Consider the following 21,525-nt stretch of genomic DNA (forward strand, 5'->3'; position numbering starts at 1 on the left):
ACTTCCCTCAGAAGTTTAGACTTCTCTGAGCCCCCATTTGCCCCTTTGTCGATGTTACTACTGCCACATGATTGCGTGTGGCACTGAAACGCTTGTTGAGTAGGAGCAAAGTAAAAAGGAGAGATATCGTCACTCCCCAAACACTGGGAAATTCCTTTCCTGCTTTTCTTTTCTTGGAGCTCTGACAACTCCAATGGCCACTCCTGGATTTTGGGCTACCCTGGACCCAGAACAAGACACAGAAGACCGTGACATAATTCACTGCCAGTTAGGCAGCACTACAAATTCAGGTTTTATTCATTAACCCACCTTTACTATTTACTTTGAAGCGTGAAACAGCTCTTCTATGTATTCTGTCCAAGTTTTACAGTGTCATTCAATAGGAGCAACAGAGGGAAGTGATCTTGCTCCATCTTACCCAGAACCAGAACCTTGCCTGCACTTTTCTTTCTCAGTTGTATAAAAGTAACATTGCTTCTTACAAGCAATGCCACCTTAGAGTCAATGAATCATGGTAGAAATGAAATACCTGGCTACATGCCTCCCTAATCTCACAACAAGACCACATTCTGGGTGACAGTTGCTTAACAACATTGTCCACGTTATACCAAAATAGGAGAGACCATCTAAAGCTTTAAACTTTGAAAGCAAAGTCACACTGTCTCTCATGTGCATACTTAATTCAGTCAGTTCAGTTGCTTAGTCATGTCCGACTCTTTGCGACCCCATGAATCGCAGCACGCCAGGCCTCCCTGTCCATCACAAACTCCCAGAGTTTACTCAAACTCATGCCCATCGAGTCGGCAATGCCATCCAGCCATCTCATCCTCTGTCGTCCCCTTCTCCTCCTGCCCCCAATCCCTTCCAGCATCAGGGTCTTTTCCAATGAGTCAGCTCTCCCCATGAGGTGGCCAAAGTACTGGAGTTTCAGCTTCAGTGTCAGTCCTTCCAATGAACACCCAGGACTGATCTCCTTTAGGATGGATGGACTGGTTGGATCTCCTTGCAGTCCAAGGGACTCTCAAGAATCTTCTCCAACACCACAGTTCAAAAGCATCAATTTTTCGGCGCTCAGCTTTCTTCACAGTCCAACTCTCACATCCATGCATGACCACTGGAAAAACCATAGCCTTGACCAGACAGGCCTTTGTTGGCAAAGTAATGTCTCTGCTTTTTAATATGCTATCTAGTTTGGTCATAACTTTCAGCAAGAGTTAATAGTCCCCAGCGGGACCCTAAATCAGATGCTTGTGTGCATGTGTGCTCAGTTGCTCAGCTGGGTCTGATTCTTTGCAACCCACCAGGGTCTTCTGTCCATGAAATTTTCCAGGCAAGTGGGTTGCCATTTCCTACTCCAGGGGATCTTCCTGAGCCAGGGATCAAACCTGCATCTCTTGTGTCTCCTGCAGTGGCAAGCAGATTCTTTACCACCGAGTCACCTGGGAAGCCCAAATCAGATGCTTAGAGACTTAGAAAGTAATGTAAAAATCTCAGCTGGGTCACTAGGTCACATGTAGTAGAGAAGACAACACTGTCAATACCAAAACCAAATAAGCATTAATCAAAGCCTATAACGATATAAGGGCTTCCCTGATGGCTCAGACAGTAAAGAATTTGCCTGCAATGCAGAAGACCCGGGTTCAACCCCTGGGTCAAGAAGATCCCCTGTAGAAGAGAATGGCTACCCACTCCAGTATTCTTGCCTGGAGAATCTCAAGGACAGAGGAGCCTGGAGGGCTACAGTCCATAGGGTCACAAAGAGTTGGGCACAACTGAGTGACTTTCACTTTCACTTCACATAATGACATAATATAGAGAAAACAGCTCAGAAGGTCAGCTGTCTTTTTTGCAGAACCCTTTAATGCTACAGCTACATATTATTAACTCCAAGAGGAAGAAGTGAAAAAAGACATAGAGGTCCTTCCAGCAGACGATCCTCCTCTGCCTCCGTTTATCTCTTTGCTCTCCCAGGAGTTGATAGTAGCAGCTGCTGCTGCTGCTAAGTCTCTTCAGTCGTGTCCGACTCTGTGCGACCCCACAGACGGCAGGCCACCAGGCTCCGCCGTCCCTGGGATTCTCCAGGCAAGAACACTGGAGTGGGTTGCCATTGCCTTCTCCAATGCGTGAAAGTGAAGTCACTCAGTTGCCTCCGACTCTGTGCGACCCCATGGACTGCAGCCTACCAGGCTCCTCCGTCCATGGGATTTTCCAGGCAAGAGTACTGGAGTGGGTTGCCATTGCCTTCTCCAGATAGTAGCAGAGAAGAACACTAACACATTTCCAACCCTCCACCCTGGAGGTGCATCAAAGGACTCCCCTAGCATGGCATCTGGAATGCCCAATTTTTCAATGTATCACCGCTTCATTTGTCCAACTCTTTTGAAATTCTCTCAAGTTTCGATCAAGTTGTAAGTACAGCAGAATATCATCAAAGCTTTCAATCCCCCAATTTAGTGTGCTTTGCAAACTAGAACTTAGCCCCCTTTTGTTAGGACATACAGTTTAACAAAGTGTATTCATAAACAATATCTTTTCTAACTAAAGTTCTATATAGAAGACATAATATATGAATCTCAAAGCTTACAAACCTGGCCAAGATCTAATTTGTAGCATACTCATCTTCTAAATATTCTTCTAACTGCTCTTGAGTATTAGCACTCTTGGTATATATAAAGTATCAGGTGTTCCTTGAAGGGTTAGAAAACAGGTGCAATTTGGAGTCTTCATTCAAATTCACAAAACAGTAATACATAAAATCTTTAATATACACAGCTTCCTGGATTATTGTTGTTATTGTTCAGTCTCTAAGTCGTGTCCAGCTCTTTTGTGACCCCATTGATTGTAGCCGGCCAGGCTCCTCTGTCCATGGGATTTCCCAGGCAAGAATACTGGAGTGGGTTGTCATTTCCTTCTCCAGGGAATCTTCCTGACCCAGGGATCAAACCTGCGTCTCTTGCATTGGCAGGCAGATTCTTTACCACTGAGCCACCAATCCTGTTTACTGTATGACAAACACACCGACACATTCGTAAAGAGGAAGAAATACCTAGACATATGCTTCCGCTAATTAACCATGAATAGGGACTCATAAGTGCCCCGGATGGTGTTTGTATTTTACAAGAAAATTTCAAGCACAGTGGTGAAGAGAGAATACTAGATTAGTTCTATAAGCAAGTGGACAAAAGATCCAGAAGTCAGTCTTCAAATTTCTTGGAAACATCTAACATGATGATTTCCATCAGGATTTATCCACTATATTGACCTCTTCAGTCGAAATATTAGTGTAAGTAAGAAATAACTAAATCAAAATAAATAAATAGGTAAGTAAGAAACAACTAAATCAAACCCCAAAATAGTCATTTCCAAAAGATGTCAAGCCCTAATCCATTAAAAGTGAGGGCAGGCATTTTCTACTCTCCTGTTCAGCCCACTGAATCAAAAACCAATCTTAGAGGCTATTTTTGGTCTCACATGAAAAATTTTCAAGTAGTCTTAAACAGAATCACCATTGCTGAGCAGTGAAATACCCATCTCAGTTCTACCTGTACATTGATGCCTAAGATTTCTTTGAACACCTTGCTAGAGGAAGTTTTTAAAACAGTAAAAGCAGGAGGCAGTCAAGCAAGGAGAAGCAGTCATCAAGTCATGACCAGGACAAGTGGACAACAGGGACAGTAAATACAGACTGGCGAAAGAAAACCCAGAGACCCACGCTGAAAGGTCAAAACGGTCTTCTCAAAGTTAGCTTTCCGGTCAACTGTATGTGCTTTACATGGAGAACAACGGTATGCAGGCAGAATTTTTAAACACACTTTATACCAGATCTTAACCACATTTTTAAGTGAGTCACTGAATATCAAATGAAGTTTCTTACCTTGCTTCTGAAAATAAAGAGCAGACATGTGACATCTTATCTCTTGCACATTTTCACATACAAGGATATTACTTTTTTCCAAGTAAATGATGCAATGCTTTTCAAAGTATATATTCTTTCTTAATTAAAAGAAGTAAATTTAAAGAAAATGCAATTTTCTAAGGCTAGTGACTCATCAGGATGTATATAAAATATATTATATTATTAAAACACAAATATCATGCTTGCATTTTTTGTTATTTTTTTTCCTACCTACGTCAGAGTTAAGCATAATTGCCTGGCTTTTGTCTGTTATCAAGCCTTATTTATCTGGTCACTTAATACCTCATTGTGACCTTAGATATTTAATATGACAGATTTACTTGCTTACGCTTGAATTAGCTAGAGCTAATAACAAATTAAGGAAACTATAAAGTTAAACAAAAAAACAAACTCTACTTTCTCTAATCTTGACCCAAATATTTAACTTTCCAACTTACATTTTTTTCCAGTAAATTCCAAAGAAAACAAACGGCTAGTAAATCATACTGCAGACTTCTTGTTCTTACTAATTAAATCTTGACGCCAATGTCCTTACAGATTCATGTAAGATACAGTCAGAGTACTATTTCAGACAGTAAAGAACAAAAAGTGTATTATTTACAAAGTAGTTATGGTATTAATGTGAAAATTTGGAAAATGAAATATCACTGTCAAAAGCCAGACACATCAAAAACTACAGTTTCCATGTAAATCTTAGTTGTCATTTTGCATTATCCAAAAAGCATAGTTAACAATACAATGGCGTCATCATTGACTATTTAGCAAGAAAAACCTGATGGGGACGTACCACAGGTGTACAAAACTGATTTAAAGCTTTTCATCTTTGCAGTTTGGTTGAAAAGATTTGAAAGTAACTATGCACTTGAGAATGTCATTATTTTAAATGAAAATAATAAAGAATCACTTAAAAACAAAAACATTAGTTTCTCCATATACATAAAGTACACGTTGTGACACTAGGAGTCTTCCTAAATCTCAGTAACACTGAATCAGTTTTATTCACATGTGATTTGATGTTATCCCTTTCAGCCCCAGAGCCAATTTAAAAGTATATTTAGCTTCTTTCAATGGGTAAGCACAGAAGAGTTCAATTGCTTGCCAACGTGTATGATTTCTTCAAAAACCTGTATGAAACATAAAAAAGCAGGCATATGGGGATTTACAACTTGACTGTGCATAAATACTTGTCATTGAAATAAATCACCTGCATCAGTGATGTTGAAAATAAAAATTTTCATAATAAAGTCTAAATTTCTGAACGAAAAGGAGATACTGTAATTCCAAGAAATCAATTTCCTTTCAAATACAGTGCTTAGCAAATGGAAAACATTATACAGCTTGGAAAAGATGTGAATTTTTATAGATATTAATATTAATGTTCATAAAAATATGAATATTACTATTTAAGGTAATATTAACTAAAGTCAGTTAACCATGAAATGATCATCAATTTTTTTTTACCTATTCTCTCCACTTTTAGATAAAACACCATAAGGCTTCTTTATAGCACTAGCTTACTTGGGTTTCTATAATCATAATCAGGAGAGAACAAAACACAATTATTTTTAAAACACTCCAGCCATAAAATTAAAAAATATTAAAAGATGTGATCAAGGATGATGGTAGAAAATAAATGCAATCTTTTAGTTAGAAATCCCTTAGGGGCTTTCCATCCTAGAAAATTTTAACATATTGAAACTTTTGCCATGATATGGTCAGTCTATTCGGTCAAGTGTGGGTTTGGGGCTATTTGCCTGGTATATGCAAATCTAGACAGAATTACTGCTGTAATCACTTTAATAGTTTGAGTAGGTCTGAGCAGGCAGAGCAGGGTGGGCGGGCTCAAGCAGCTTGTGTGACAAAAGTTCAGTATCTCTTTAAATGGCTGTTTAAAAACCTATCAGTCAATCTACCTATCAACCACACTAATCCCTAGAAAAGTTTATATTTTAAATTTCACACACAATAGAAGCCTAAGAGAGTTAAAATTAAAGAACAATGACCAAATCCAATTCTCTACCGCAGAAGAAGGAGTATTAAAAATGCTTTGTTTTAAATAAAAGTAAATTTGTGAGTCACTATACATTTTTCAATGCTATGTTGTCAAAGACTGTAAAAGAAATGTCAGAATACTACTTATATATGTTTCCTATTATTGAACAGTTCACTATAAATGGAAATCCACATAAATACACTGACAGTAAAAGAAATTAAGTTTAAAAAATAAACCTTCTCTAATAACATAAAATAAGTCAGATTCTGAGACTTGCTATAAATCACAATTTGAAGATTTCAGTATCAAAGCTTGCCTGAAGTTAGTTACACCAAAATTTCCAAACTGAAAAGATGAACTTGAACAAGAATTAAGAAGGACCAAAATATACATGTTGTTTCAGTGACAAGTCAATCTAGGAGTAAAAAATACTCTTGCTAGTTATGACATTTATCCTAGAAATGTTTTATAGGATAAACACCAAAGTTACATCAGAATATAACTCCAGTAATAATTGGTATTAAGTCAAAAAAAAAAAAGCAGCACAGGAAAGACAACTTACAAAATACTAGGTACTCATACCACAGTTCCATCCTAGAAGAGGAAAAACTGTATGGCTTGGTGACGGGTGTTTATCTTACTAGAATTAAAAAATGAAAGAAACAATCCCCAAATCTGAAACTGTTACTCTGATTTTGCATTTTAATGCTTACTCTTTCTCTAGTCAGGTCTAGAAATCTACCATTTCAATATTATCTGCTTTTCCCACACTCTTAGAATATTACTGTGTGCTTAGCATAGAACTAAGGGACATCTTTAGTCTCAATTGGGGGGTCATTCTTCATCAGGCCAGCAAAAGATAAAATTTTAACCCAACAGAACCTGAATTGGGCAGGCTGGATTTTATAAACCATTTGCTGTACCCACCAATTTTTTCTGTTTTTTTAGTTGCTCAGTCGTGTCTGACTCTTTGTGACCCCATGTACTGCAGCTCTCCACGCTCCTCTGTCCATGGAATTCTCCAGGCAAGAATATTGGAGTGGATGGCATTCCTTTCTTCAGGGGTTCATCCCAACCCAGGGGTCAAACCCAAGTCCCCACTGCAGGCAGATTCTTGATGTCTGAGCCATCAGGGAGTCTGTATCCACCAAAGAGAGATAATGAATTCAGTACCCACTTCAGTGGTCAAATGTGAGTAGGTACTTGACTCAGAGGTACCAAGTGACCGTGTCCCAGAATAGAGTCAGGCCTAAGCTGAAGGGAGAACTGGGATTCACTTATGGATCTCATTCTTACTATGTGACCTGGAGGAAAGTGCTTAGTCTCACTAAGTTTCAGTTTTCCCATCTACAAAACTGGGAGCAATAATATCTACATTAACAGCATGACAAAGAAAAAAAAAAAAAGAAATAACATTATAAAACACCTATAGAAAATAATATTATGAAGCACCTAGCATGAGTGCTAAAAACATTCTGGTATTAAATCTTGACAAAAGTTCATACACTCAGATATTTCACCTATTTTAGAAAAGAGAAAAGATACACTAGAGTTTAATATGCCTCTTCTGGGAGCAGGACAAGTGAGGTGAAGTGGGAAGGAAGGGCCAACTATCCCTATAATTTAATGTTCTTAGATTCTAAAGAAAAGTACCAGTAAATTTGGTTCAACTCAATGTTAACGGAGAGAAAAAAAGAACAGACATTCTTCACACCCTCACTAAATTACATCTAAGAGAGAGTCACGCAAAGTTACAGTCAGTGCTAAAATCCAGAAAGTTCTTGAACATTTAAAAAATTGATTTCATATATAAATTTTATGGCAAAATGAGTCCTAAACTTGAGGAGCTTCCCCCATAGCTCAGTGGTAAAGAGTCAGCCTGCCAATCCAGGAGACACGGGTTCAATCCCTGTTCCAGGAAGACCCTACATGCCATTGCTCAACTAAGCCCATGCGTCACAAGGCTGGGAACCACAACAAGAGAAGCCACTGCAGTGAGAAGCCCAGAGCCCGTGCTCTCCACAGATAGAGAAAAGCCCACACAGCAATGAAGACCCAGCACAGCCAAAAATAAACAAACTATTTTTAAAAATGAGTCCTAAACTTGAACTGGCTGGGGCTTCCTGGTCATTCTTGCATTGAACATAAATACTGATGAATTATATACAAGTTTCATTATGCAGTAAGGTCCCAAATCGTCCTGGTGATGTGATATAATGTATGACATACAGCAGTAACTTCTAAAAATACGCAGTAATCAGAATTCCGACATATATGTAGCCCAAGAATTTCAAAGAAGAAAATCTGACTAGTTGAAACAACCATATTACTTACAACATTGAGTTCATGGAGAAGCAAGACATAATACATATAAAAAGCTTTAAACAATGCCTTGCACAAAGTGAGTAGCCAATAAATGTTATGTCTACAAGTACCTAGAAAAACACTTTGAACATTGACATGGAAAGGCAACAGGTAAATGGGTAGTCCACTATAAACCATACTGTACTTTAGAACTTTTAAAAAAAAAATCTAAGAGTTTCCCTCCTCCTATATTCAGATGTATTTCTACTATCAGGCCTCAGAAATGATGTTAGCACAAGTCATGAAGGCAGGTAGCAATCTCAGGTGAGCCAACAAACATTTGAAACTGACAGTGTGGTAAGATCTGAAGTTCTAAATACAATAAAGGTTATTTTTTTAAAAAAATCAACTATGAATGACTGGAGAACAGACTAGAAGAATGCTTTTGGAAGTTAACGTACAAACTAACGGGCCAGAGTTTTTGCTAAAATGCAGATTCTGACTTAATGTGGCAGGGCCAGATGTTTTGTATTCAAGATCTCTGGTAATCAAAACTCTACTGGTCTAGAAACCCAAAGAGAATAAGAAGACCCTTAGCAGTGGTCCTCAAAGTGTACAAGCAACATCAGAATCTCTTGAAAAATTATTAGAAATGCAAATCTTTAAAGAATATAAGGAGAATGTTCTCTAAATTATCTGTTTACATACAGATTAATTTCTCTGAGAATTGTCATTTAGTCGTTAAGTCGGGTCTGACTCTTTGTGGCCCCAAGGACTGCAGCATGCCAGGCTTCCCTTTCCTTCACTATCTCCCTGAGTTTGCTCAAACTCATGTCCACTGAGTCAGTGATGCCATCCAATCATCTCACCCTCTGTCGTCCCCTTCTCCTACCCTCAATCTTTCCCAAGATCAGGGTCTTTTCCAATGAATCGGCTCTTTACACCAGGTGGCCAAAGTATTGAAGATTCAGCGTCAGTCCTTCCAATGAATATTCAGGATAGATTTCCTTAGGATAGGCTAGTGTGATCCCCTTGCTGTCCAAGGGACTCTCAAGAGTCTTCTCCAATACCACAATGAAAAATCATCAATTCTTTGGTGCTCAGCTTTCTTCATGGTCAAACTCTCACATCCATACATGGCTCCTGGAAAAACCATAGCTTTGACTAGACAGATCTTTGTCAGTAAGGTGATGTCTCTGCTTTTGAATATGCTGTTTAGGTTTGTCATAGCTTTCCTTCCAAGAAGTAAGGGTCTTTTAATTTCATGGCTGCAGTCACTGTCCTCAGTGATTTTGGAGCCCAAGAAAATAAAATCTGTCACTGCTTCCACTTTTCCCCCTTCTATTTGCCATGAAGTGATGGGACCAGATACCATGATCTTGGTTTTTTGAATGTTGAGTTTTAAGTCAGCTTTTTTACTTTCCGTTTGCACCTTCATCAAGAGGCTCTTTAGTTCTTCCTCACTTCTGCCACTAAGGTGGCAATATCTGCGTATCTGATGTTATGGATATTTCTCCCCGCAATCTTGATTCCTGCTTGTGATTCATCCAGCCTGGCATTTTGTATGGTGTACTCTGCATATAAGTTAAATAAGCAGGGTGATAATATATAGACTTATCATACTCCCTTCCAAATTTTGAACCAGTCCGTTGTTCCATGTCTGGTTCTAACTGTTGCTTTATGACCTGCATACAGGTTTCTCAGGAGACAAGTAAGGTGGAAAAGTAGAATACTAGAACATGTTAACTAAATAAAACAATTTCTCTCTGCAAACAATTTCCAAAACTAAAGCCCCTGCAATTATACTTAAAATGTAGGCTTTTACATGATAAAGCCTGATGTTGATATTAATAATATGTAGGTGAAGTACTGAAATGTGTAGAACCCTCACTGAACCATTTACCCACTCCTTGCAAAACAGATCAGTGCCATTTTACGTAGGTAATAGAGATAAGACTTTGTAAAGAAACCAAACTAAGTTTTTAATTTCCTTCTGTTGAGAATATAACCAACTACATCAAGGTTTAGGCAACTTCTCCAGAGTCATGTTTATACATTGCCTGACTCATATGTAAATATATGTCAACATTTTGATTTATAGCTATAGATCATCTGTTCGCATACACACAGATGCCCAAATCATTATATTAATAGTTTGAAACACAATACTGTTAAAGCACACATAAAAAATAAAGATAAAATACAAATACAGAATGTCTCACATAGAGAAGAGATTTCAGTTTTCTGAATGTGAAGCCAGATGATTGCCAAGTAGGCTTTGCATAAAATAAGATTTAAAAAAAAAAATGTTGCGTTCACAATTCCCACTCAGCTTTTTATTTTTTTTCAACTTTAATCAAGGTCACATCTCAGTCGGTATCTGAGTACATCATTCTGTCCTTAATCTAGTTTTGTAGGAGTAAATTACAAACAGATTGTCAAGTACCACACTTGCTTCGGTACTGGGGGTGGGCCCCTCTGATTTTGGCTAGGACCATACACACATACACAACAACAACAGTGCTGCCCGGAGACAGACGATGGTCACAGCGGGGGACGGGAGGGAGAGCAGAGTGCCGCTGGCGTCTAGGAAGTAGAGATCATGCAACGACTATGATGCCAAAAACAGTTCCCTGGACAAAGAAGTACCTGGCCTAAGACGCCAATAGTGCCGAGGTTAAGAAACTGTGATGTAAACTGTGGAGGTTGCAAAAATACAGAATGAACGCATCTCATGCATCATCATTACATTCCCAGCACAGCGTCAAGCACATTTAATAAATATTTATTGATTATGAAATAAACCACTTCTGTGGTTTATTGTCATTGTCAAAACTAAAAGGAATTAAAAATCATTCAGGCCAATTTCTCTTTTTCAGAAAAATTTTTCTCTGGCAAAAGATGTTGTCTAATGTAATGTGTTGGCAGTGTTGAGAGGAGATAGTTTTCTGAATAAAAACAAAAGACATTTACAAATTAAAATGTCAGTTTTCACTTCTAAAATGTCAACGTCACCTACTTTTCTCAGATCAATAAAATATTTCCTTCATAAAAGTTAAACCAATGTAACATAAAGCATGTATGATAGTCGTTCAGTCGTGTCTGACTCTGCGACCCCACGGACTGCCGCCTGCCAGGCTCCTCTGTCAATGGAATTCTCCAGGCAAGAATACTGTCATTCCCTTCTCCAGGGGATCTTCCCAACCCAGGGACTGAACCCAGGTCTCCCACATCACAGGGAGATTCTTTACTGTCTGCGTTACCAGGGAAGCCCCAGCATAAGTCATAATAAGTGATATTTCAAAGCAGGAAATAAGATAAATGTAATTATTTTTCAAAAAAAAAAAAACAAATCACAGACCTCCCTGGTCTATAGGATTTATATTTCTGAGAAGTCAGGGCTTTAAATCGCCATGAGAAATTCTGAACTGGCTTACGGTTTTGAAACACAGGAACTGACAGTCACAAGGCCAAACATACCCTTAATAATCGATTCAGCTGCATACAGATCTCGTCTGTAGGTCACCTAGAGGACAGATAAACTTCATTAGATTTAACAGAGTAGAAAGGAATGTTAAAGCAATAAAATAATGCCCCCAAGGAAATTCTTGATTTTGGAGAAACCATAAACACACAATACTGACAAGTTTTAAATTATAACAACATCAGTTTATTCAGAAAAAAATATATTTTGCTTCTACAAATGCTTGAAGACCTGTTTTTAAATCTTTAAGTAAATTAAGATGCTGTATGGCAGTTATTACCAAAGTCTTATTAATATAAGTATCATATAAAAAAAAGTGGTAGTATTTACATATAAGTATTAGAATTACTGTTTAACAGTAAGGTTTTTTGTGGGAGGAAAAAAGGAAAAGAATATATTTTAAAAATTACCAAATTGCATGTTCAGTTGAAATGAGATGATTCTCAAAGACCAATTCACAGTGAGGGTCTTCCTTCTGAATTGAGTTTATCTGTGTACGCCCAAATAAGGCTCACCTTTCTAATATTTTTATTAATACGTGACTGACAGAGAGAGCCTGGAGGCTACCACCATGAATGTAAGAACAATCATGATCTTTGCTTAAGAACAAACAGCCTCTTTGCAATTATAACCGATTCCTTGAATATAACCTGCCATGGTTCTACAGCAGATAGTGCTCAGACCGCATGCAGTGAGCTCAGGTACAGAGCATGTCCGATGCATTGCACTGCAGAACTGCTTTTCCTTCCTCACAGAACTGAAGAACAGAGTAAATAACTAAATCTATTAGTAAGTACTCTAGGGTCTTAGGAGCTTATGATTCAAGTGCTCAGATGATTATGATGCCAGTGTCTCAAAACCCACTTTGAGAAATAATTAATACCTTTTCATATCAATAATTTGGACAATTTTTCTCCAGATTATCTCCAAACTAAACTTGTACAAAAACTGTTCGGCTAAGTGGTTCACAGTACTTCTTTCTACCCAAATAGGTTTCCCTGCTATGCCTAGATCCTGGCAGGTAAACCACCCTGGCCCAAAATCTGTATCTTACAACTTAGAATGTAGTAGCTGACTTGTATGACAAATGGAAATTTCCTCAAGTAGTCAACCAATCTATTAAAATCAAGTATGACATTGTTAAATTATCTCTAAAACAAGCCAACCAAAACCAGTACTATAGTTACTGATCCAAAATATACCTCTATTATCTGGGGGAAAAAAGTAGAAAAGAGACACTTAAAGCTTCAGACTATGTATTTTATTAAATTAAAGACTGTATTGATCTCATTCACTCATTCAATAAATATTTCTCAAATACTGCCACATCACAGGTCCTGTTCTAATGGCTGGAATAGAGCAATGAACACAGTGAGCAAAACTCAACCTGCAGAAACAACATTTTAGGGATACATTTTTTTTTATAAAAATTGAATAAAATATATTTGTTTCCATGAAAACCCAAAGTTAACTAGACAGCTGAAATCAGCACTCAATATTTGCAATTTAGATGAGAAAAGGTTTCTTTTCCCCTTTAACTGCCTGCTATGTAAGGTAAACTCAAAACAGTAATTAATGAAAAGATGCCTAATTACTATAGCTGGTTTTTCATTCCTTCCTGCTTTCCTTGAGGAATATAACTGCATTCCAAATTTAAACAGAATAATTATGAAAGTGCTTTATTCTTTTTTTCAACTAAATCTATCTTAACAATGGGGTTTTTAAAATAAAGAAAACTTGGTCTCAAATACTAAAATGACGTTTCTAGCATACTTGCAAGACAATGCTTATGCGCTGAAATCAGTCTTAAGAATAAATATATATGTATTACTACCCAAAGGTCCTTGGGTACTACACTAATATTCAAAAAGAAACGATATAAAGACAGACAGCTAAAATTCTGTGTTTTTTTTTCTGGCTACACTGCACAGCTTGCAGGATGTTAGTTCCTCAATCAGGGATTGAACCTGCACCGTCAGCAGTGAAAGTGGAGTGGAGTCCTAATCACAAGACTGCCAGCAAATTCCCCTAAAATTTGAATTTTTTTTTTTTGGTCTACATTTTCCTATTGGCTATCAGTTCAATTCAGTCGCTCAGTCATGTCCAACTCTTTGCAACCCCATGGACTGCAGCACACCAGGCTTCCCTGTCCATCACCAACTCCCAGAACTTGCTCAAACTCAGGTCCATTGAATCAGTGATGCCATCCAAACATCTCATCCTCTGTCACCCCCTTCCCCTTCGACCCTCAGTCTTTCCCATCATCAGGGTCTTTTCTAATGAGTCACTTCTAGGGAGGAGGGGGACACAATTCAACCCCCAGCACCATCTGTGAAATGACTCAGCAAGGGAATGAAGAGAAGCACTTGGAAAGGCCAGCTTCCACTCAGTCCACTGACATTTGTCGCACATACAATGGAAGTAAGCTCCAAGGTGTGAGGACTAAAACTGTGATTCTGTGTTGCTGGTGGAAGCAGTGAAATTTGAGACTTAACACAAAAGACACTGAAATACATCTATGGAGTGAGTGGAAAATGCAAAGAGCTTTCCTTCTACCTGAAGACCTGAGGGTGCTTTATACATTTAAAGAAGGCTCAGAATACCCATGAGAAACAGATAATAACACAACCCCCTCAAAAAAATGAGCAAAGAGGCCAGAGGGTGTTGACATGTTACTAGCAATAAATGTCTTGAGGTTTCATTTATTTATTTTTACCATAGCCTGTAAATTAAGTTTAGCAGATCTGTAGTGATGTGAGTCAGGATCTTTCACAAAACACCTAATCGGTAATTACCCAAATCCTCCCAATGAATATGTGTATCACTATCTGTCATATACAGAAAAAAATAAAAATAATAAAATGTTGACCTGATGGATTGACATTTGGAAACTCTTAAAAGAGCAATAATACTGCATTAATTTTCTCCACCAGGCAATAAATCAGGCATGTCAATATCCTGTAATCTTGTAACAATTTAAATATGTATGAGACAATCTTAGCATGTAGCAAGGCCCATCACATGATTGTACAAAATACCTAACACATAGGGCTTCTTTTTGTTTTTATGTCAATGAAGAAATATGCTTTTGGATTCATATTAGCTCAGAATTAGGATGAATGTTTACTAGCCAGATTTAGATGGATGCTTTATAAAGATTTCATCCACTATTTCCAAAGGAGCAGTACTTGTTCAAAATTATGATATGACCCTACAATTCTGTTTCAGAATACATTGTTCCATTTACCACATTTCTACCCAATGAAACATAGATGAGTCATGCTGAAAAGCACTCCAGCCTCAACAGAACATGCAGTATGATAATGCTACGACCACTTCATTCCTCCTGAAGAAAGAAGTCTGTCATGAAATCAGTCAAGCCTGACCACAGGAAAGAGCACAATGCCTCTTGGAGGTGGTGAGTTCTTCCAGACCCCTACTGGGTCAAAACCACTGCAGATATGTGTTTCAATAACACATTGAGTTGGCGCTACCATCCTCGGGACTGAGAGGCAATGTCACTGTGAGAAGCAGAATGGCGCCCTCAGTCCAGCTGAGAGTAAGGCTGCACAGTAAATCATTACACGCCAAGAACATACACAAAAGTTGTGAACAAAACACTCTTACTGCCTAAATGGGATCTGTCTGAGTAAACTATCCCAACATGAATTTTCTTGCAACCAAGCAACAGAAATGATACCATAAATTTGATGGATCAGAAAACCCACTGAGACTCTTAACACCTTTAATGTATATGTACACACATACTTTTATTCCTGGAAATACTGTTTCAATATGAAGCCAAATGTTTTTAAACTTCTCTATTTTCTAAAGCCCCTGGAAAATGTCAGTACTTGCAGAGTATGTCTTCAGGAATGACACATCAACACAGAGGTAAGTACCAACTTCCTTACCTTCCAGAGGTCAGGGGATCCTTCCACAAGTTTTGCTTTGATATGACTGTATTTTAGAGCCAAATGCAAACACTCAGTTCCAAATTCCAAGTCATAGTCACTACACTGGATAGGAAGAAAAAAGAATTAAGAAGTTAAAATATAATATTAAATAATCTTTCAATTTCATAATAAACTGCATATAGAAAAGAGCCTAGAAAATTCACAAACTCTTTAATTAGCTACTGATTAATCAAGTTAGATTAATCAAGTTAGATTTGCCCTAAAAGCCAAATGAAACCAATAGAAAATAGAAATGTTGCAATCATGTTTTTAACTTCCTGAATAGTTTCGGTGAAAGTTGCTCAGTCATTTCCGACTCTTTGAGACCTCAGACTGTAGCCTGTCAGGCTCCTCTGTCCATTGGAATCTCCAGGCAAGAATACTGGAGTGGGTAGCCATTCCCTTCTTCAAGGGATCTCCCCAACCCAAAGATTGAACCTGGGTCTCCGACTTTGCAGGAAGATTCTTTACCATCTGAGTTCAGATGTCAGATAAATACAAAACTTTATTTCCTTTGCTCAAAAGCTACATTTCCCAACATATTTGTAAAATGCCTAAAGGTATGACTGAGGACTACCATATTAGAACTTAATTTAACAAATATACCTATCCATAAAACCCCAAATCTCTTATATTTATACCAAAACACTGGTAGGTCACAGCTTCTTGATATCTTAAATAACAACAGATCTTTTTAAATGATATATTTTGATTCTGAACATGGAACTATATCAGTCTTCCATTCTGAGGAAAAAAAAAAAAGTGAATGCCTATCATATTTAGTAAAACATAAACAACATTTTTTAACATTTCAGGCAGAGCCATCCAAATGACCAACATAACACAATTAAATGATGGTCACTGGGTATCTATCATGTCCAAGGTTTAAGTACCAGCATATAAAGATAAATAAGACATGTTTTGTGACCTCAAGGAACTCAGGTTTAAAAGAGGCTGATCTATAACAAATATTTTGTAACAGAATGTGATAGATGGAGCATTAGCAGAATATTTACAAGTAGACCAGGAGATACAGTTTTTAATTCTATGTAAGGGTACTAGGGAAGCCCCATTAGAGGAAATGGTCTCTGATCTCATTTTAAAGACTTAATAGGGTGTTTCTGGTGGTTCAGTGGCTAAGACTCCACACTCCCAATGCAGGTCCCCTGAGTTCAATCCCTGGTCAGGGAACTAGATCCCACATACTGCAACTAAGACTTGGCACAGATAAATAAATGAATAAATATTTTTAAAAAATAAAATAAAGACTGAAAAAAACTCAAGGATAGGAATACCTTTCAGGCAAAAACTGCCCAACAAAGATACAGACATTGCAGACATCCGCTGGATTTGCATTTTACCAACAGCACAACCATGACTTACCTGATGGTTCAGATAGTAAAGAACCTGCCTGCAATGCAGGAGACCAGGGTTCAATCCCGACACTGGGAGATCCCCAGAGAAGGAAAAAGGAACCCACTCTAGTATTCACGCCTGGAGAATCCCATGTTCAGAGGCAACTGGCAGACTACAGTCCATGGGGTCACAAAGAGTCGGACATGACTGAGAAAATAACACACACACACACAAAAGCATATCCATATAAGACAGACTGCAGCGAGGCAATAAATATGAATATGACATTTAGAACCATTTGCCAATCTTTACTTTATGGAAATTACAAAACCTACATTTTATCAATTTGTGAAGTTAATAATATAACAAGAAAATATAACCATAACATATATACCATGGGTATATATAGAGTCCCAAATTAACCAGAATTGTTTCAGTTTAAACTGCTATTCTTATAAACATAAAATGACATTTTTAAGAAATGTCATGATTTGTCCAATATATGATATAACATGACATTGAAAATTTAAGAAATTCCATCTTTAATATACTATTATCAACACTTCAGTTCAGTAGCTCAGTCAGGTCCAACTCTTTGTGACCCCAGGGACTGCAACATGCCAGGCTTCCCTGTCCATCACAAACTCCCAGAGCTTACTCAACCTCGTGTCCATCCAGTCAGTGATACCATCCAACCATCTCATCCTCTGTCGTCCCCTTCTCCTCCTGTTAGGTCCTTGCCGTTTCTGTCCTTTATTGAGCCCATCTTTGCATGAAGTGTTCCCTTGATATCTCTAGTTTTCTTGAAGAGATCTCTAGTCTTTCCCATTCTGTTGTTTTCCTCTATTTCTTTGCATTGATCACTGAGGAAGGCTTTCTTATCTCTCCTTGCTATTCTTTGGAACTCTGCATTCAAATGGGTATGTCTTTCCTTTTCTCCTTTGCCTTTAGCCTCCCTTCTTTTCTCAACTATTTGTAAGGCCTCCTCAGACAACCATTTTGCCTTTCTGCCATTCTTTTTCTTGTGGATGGTCTTGATCACTACCTCTTGTTCAATTTCCCGAACCTCCATCCATAGTTCTTCAGGCACTTTGTCTATCACACCTAATCCATTGAATCTATTTGTCACTTCCACTGTATAATCATAAGAGATTTGATTTAGGTCATACCTGTAGCTACATACAAGTAAATTATGCTTTAGTAAACTTTACCTGTCTCCTGAGAAACCTGTATGTGGGTCAAGAAGCACCAGTAACAACTGGACATGGAACAACAGAGCAGTTTAAAATTCGGAAAGGAAATAAAAAATTCAGAAAGGAGTACATCAAGGCTGAATATTGTCACCCTGTTTAACTTATATGCAGAGTACATCACGAGAAACGCTGGGGTGGATGAAGCACAAGCTGGAATCATGACTGCAAGGAGAAATATCAACAACCTCAAATATGCAGATAATACCACTCTAATGTCAGAAAGCAAAGAGGAACTGACGAGCCTCTTGATGAGGGTGAAAAAGGAGAGTGAAAAACCTGGCCTGAAACTCAACATTCAAAAAAACTGAGGGGGGAGGAGCCAAGATGGCAGAGGAGTAGGACGGGGAGACCACTTTCTCTCCTACAAATTCATCAAAAGAATAACTGAACGCAGAGCAAACTTCGCAAAACAACTTCTGATCGCTAGCTGAGGTCATCAGGCGCCCAGAAAAGCAGCCCATTGTCTTCGAAAGGAGGTAGGACAAAATATAAAAGATAAAAAGTGAGACAAAAGAGCTAAGGACGGAGATCCGTCCCAGGAAGGGAGTCTTAGGCGGCATTGCTTGGGGTAGGGTCTGGGCCTGAGTGCCCTGAGGTCAATCGGAGGGAGCTTCTGTGAGTTGCCAACTTGAACTGTGGGAGACCAAAAGAGAGAGAGAAAAGTAACCGGCCCGAACACACTGCTGGCCGTTCGCAGAACAAAGAGACCAAGAAAGTCCAGAGAAGAGCTCGCAGGCTGCGGACCGGCCCAGCCCCGCCAGAGGCAGGAGGCAGGGGGGAGGGGAAGGTCGCGGAGAGATACAGGGCGCAGGCACCCGACCGGCGCGGGCGGGGACTGGGGCTGGGGACGCAGAGGGCGGAAGGCGCGCGCACCCGACTGGCGCCAGCGGAAACTGACACTGGGTCCGCGGAAAGGAGTGGGCGCGCCACACCTGGGGAGAGTGCGCCCACCAAGCCCCTGGCTGCCTGGACCGCTCTGACGGGGAAGGCACAGAGACCAGGCGCAGCTTTTCGCTCCGCGCTTTTGTGGAACACCCGAGGGCTGGAACCTCGCGCAGCGCGGGCCGCGCTCCATATAGAACAGCCGGGAGCCTGAACAGCGCAGACGGAGAAAGCAGCGCCAGCCCCTCCCCGCAGCGTCAGCCCCGCCCCGCAGCGCCAGCCCCTCCCCGCAGAGTGACGGAACTAGCTACCTGAATAAGAGTCCACCTCCGCCCGCCTGTGTCAGGGCGGAAATGAGGCTCTGAAGAGACCGGCAAACAGAAGCCAAATAAACAAAGGGAACCGCTTCAGAAGGGGCTGGTGCAACAGATTAAAATCCCTGTAGAAAACACCGACTACACCGGAAGGGGCCTGTAGATACCCAGAAGTGTAAGCTGGAACGAGGAGCTATCTGAAACTGAGCCGAACCCACACTGACCCCAAAAGCTCCAGAGAAACTCCTAGATATAATTTTACTTTTTTTTTTTTCTTTTTTTCTTTTTTATTTTTTCTTTTTTATCTTTTATTTTCCTTTAAAATTCCCTATTACTCCCCCATCACTCCTTAACTTTCATTTTCATAGATTTTCACGATTTTTTTAATTAGGGAAAAAAAATTTTTTTTTTCTTTTTTCTTCTTTTCTTTTCTTTCCTTTTTCTCTTCTATTTTCTATTTTTCTTTTTCTCTTATTTCTTTTAAAGTCCTCTAGTACTCCTCTACTACTCCTTAATTTTCATTTTCAATACACTATAACCTTACAAAAAAAAAGAAGAGAAGCCCTATTTTTAAACCGAAGATTATTCTCTCCCAATCTTGACTCTCTGTTTTCTACCTCAGAACACCTCTATTTCCTCCTTTCCCCTTCTCTTCCCAATCCAATTCTGTGAATCTTTGTAGGTGACTGGGCTACGGAGAACACTCTGGGAACAGACAGCTGCGTAGATCTGTCTCTCTCCTCTTGAGTCCCCCTTTTTCTCCTCCTGATCATCTCTATCTCCCTCCTCCCTCTCCTCTCCTTCATCTAACTCTGTGAACCTCTCTGGGTGTCCCTAACGGGGGAGAATCTTTTTGCCATTAACCTAGAAGTTTTCTTATCAATGCTGTGTAGTTGGAGAAGTCCTGAGACTACAGGAAGAATAAAACTGAAATCCAGAGGCAGGAGACTTAAGCCCAAAACCTGAGAACACCAGAAAACTCCTGACTACATGAAACTTTAAGTAATAAGTGACCGTCCAAAAGCCTCCATACCTACACTGAAACCAACCACCACCCAGGAGCCAATAAGTTTTAGAGCAAGACATACCACGCAAATTCTCCAGCAACGCAGGAACATAGCCGTGAACGTCAACATACAGGCTGCCCAAGGACACACCTAACACATAGACCCATCTCAAAACTCATTACTGGGCACTCCATTGCTCTCCAAAAAGAAGAAATCAAGTTCCACGCACCAGTACACTGACGCAAGCTTCCCTAACCGGGAAACCTTGACAAGCCAATCGTCTAACCCCACCCACTGGGTAAATCCTCCACAATAAAAAGGAACCACAGACCTCCAGAATACGGAAAGTCCACTCCAGACACAGCAATCTAAACAAGATGAAAAGGCAAAGAAATACCCAACAGGTAAAGGAACATGAAAAATGCCCACCAAGTCAAACAAAAGAGGAGGAGATAGGGAATCTACCTGAAAAAGAATTTAGAATAATGATAATAAAAAATGATCCAAAATCTTGAAAACAAAATGGAGTTACAGATAAATAGCCTGGAGACAAAGATTGAAAAGATACAAGAAATGTTTAATAAAGACCTAGAAGAAATAAAAAAGAGTCAATTAAAAATGAATAATGCAATAATAAGATCAAAAACACTCTGGAGGGAACCAAGAGTAGAATAACGGAGACAGAAGATAGGATAAGTGAGGTAGAAGATAAAATGGTGGAAATAAATGAAGCAGAGAGGAAAAAAGAAAAAAGGATCAAAAGAAATGAGGACAACCTCAGGGACCTCTGGGACAATGTGAAACGCCCCAACATTCGAATCATAGGAGTTCCAGAAAAAAAAAAAAAAAAGAAAGGCCATGAGAAAATACTCGAGGAGATAATAGCTGAAAACTTCCCTAAAATGGGGAAGGAAATAGCCACTCAAGTCCAAGAAACCCAGAGAGTCCCAAACAGGATAAACCCAAGGCGAAACACCCCAAGACACATATTAAAGAATAAAAATTAAAATAGTATTTTATATCTACCACAGTGCTTCATATTCCTCAAGCTGTTTATTCC

General features: G+C 39.1%; 1 protein-coding gene across 2 annotated transcripts in view; it reads right to left on the reverse strand.

Annotated features, from left to right (window-relative positions):
• CRPPA (CDP-L-ribitol pyrophosphorylase A) overlaps positions 1-21,525 on the reverse strand; it is a 397,343-nt gene that overhangs the window by 266,438 nt on the left and 109,380 nt on the right. For both annotated transcript variants that reach the window (XM_043462762.1, XM_043462761.1), the window contains exons 4-5: positions 15,612-15,716; positions 11,694-11,739 (exon numbers count right to left, since the gene is read on the reverse strand). In XM_043462762.1, the coding sequence (XP_043318697.1) occupies positions 11,694-11,739; positions 15,612-15,716 (151 nt within the window). The remainder of the gene's footprint in view (positions 1-11,693; positions 11,740-15,611; positions 15,717-21,525) is intronic.

The sequence above is a fragment of the Cervus canadensis genome, chromosome 3, assembly GCF_019320065.1.
Source record: "Cervus canadensis isolate Bull #8, Minnesota chromosome 3, ASM1932006v1, whole genome shotgun sequence".
NCBI lineage: Eukaryota > Metazoa > Chordata > Mammalia > Artiodactyla > Cervidae > Cervus > Cervus canadensis.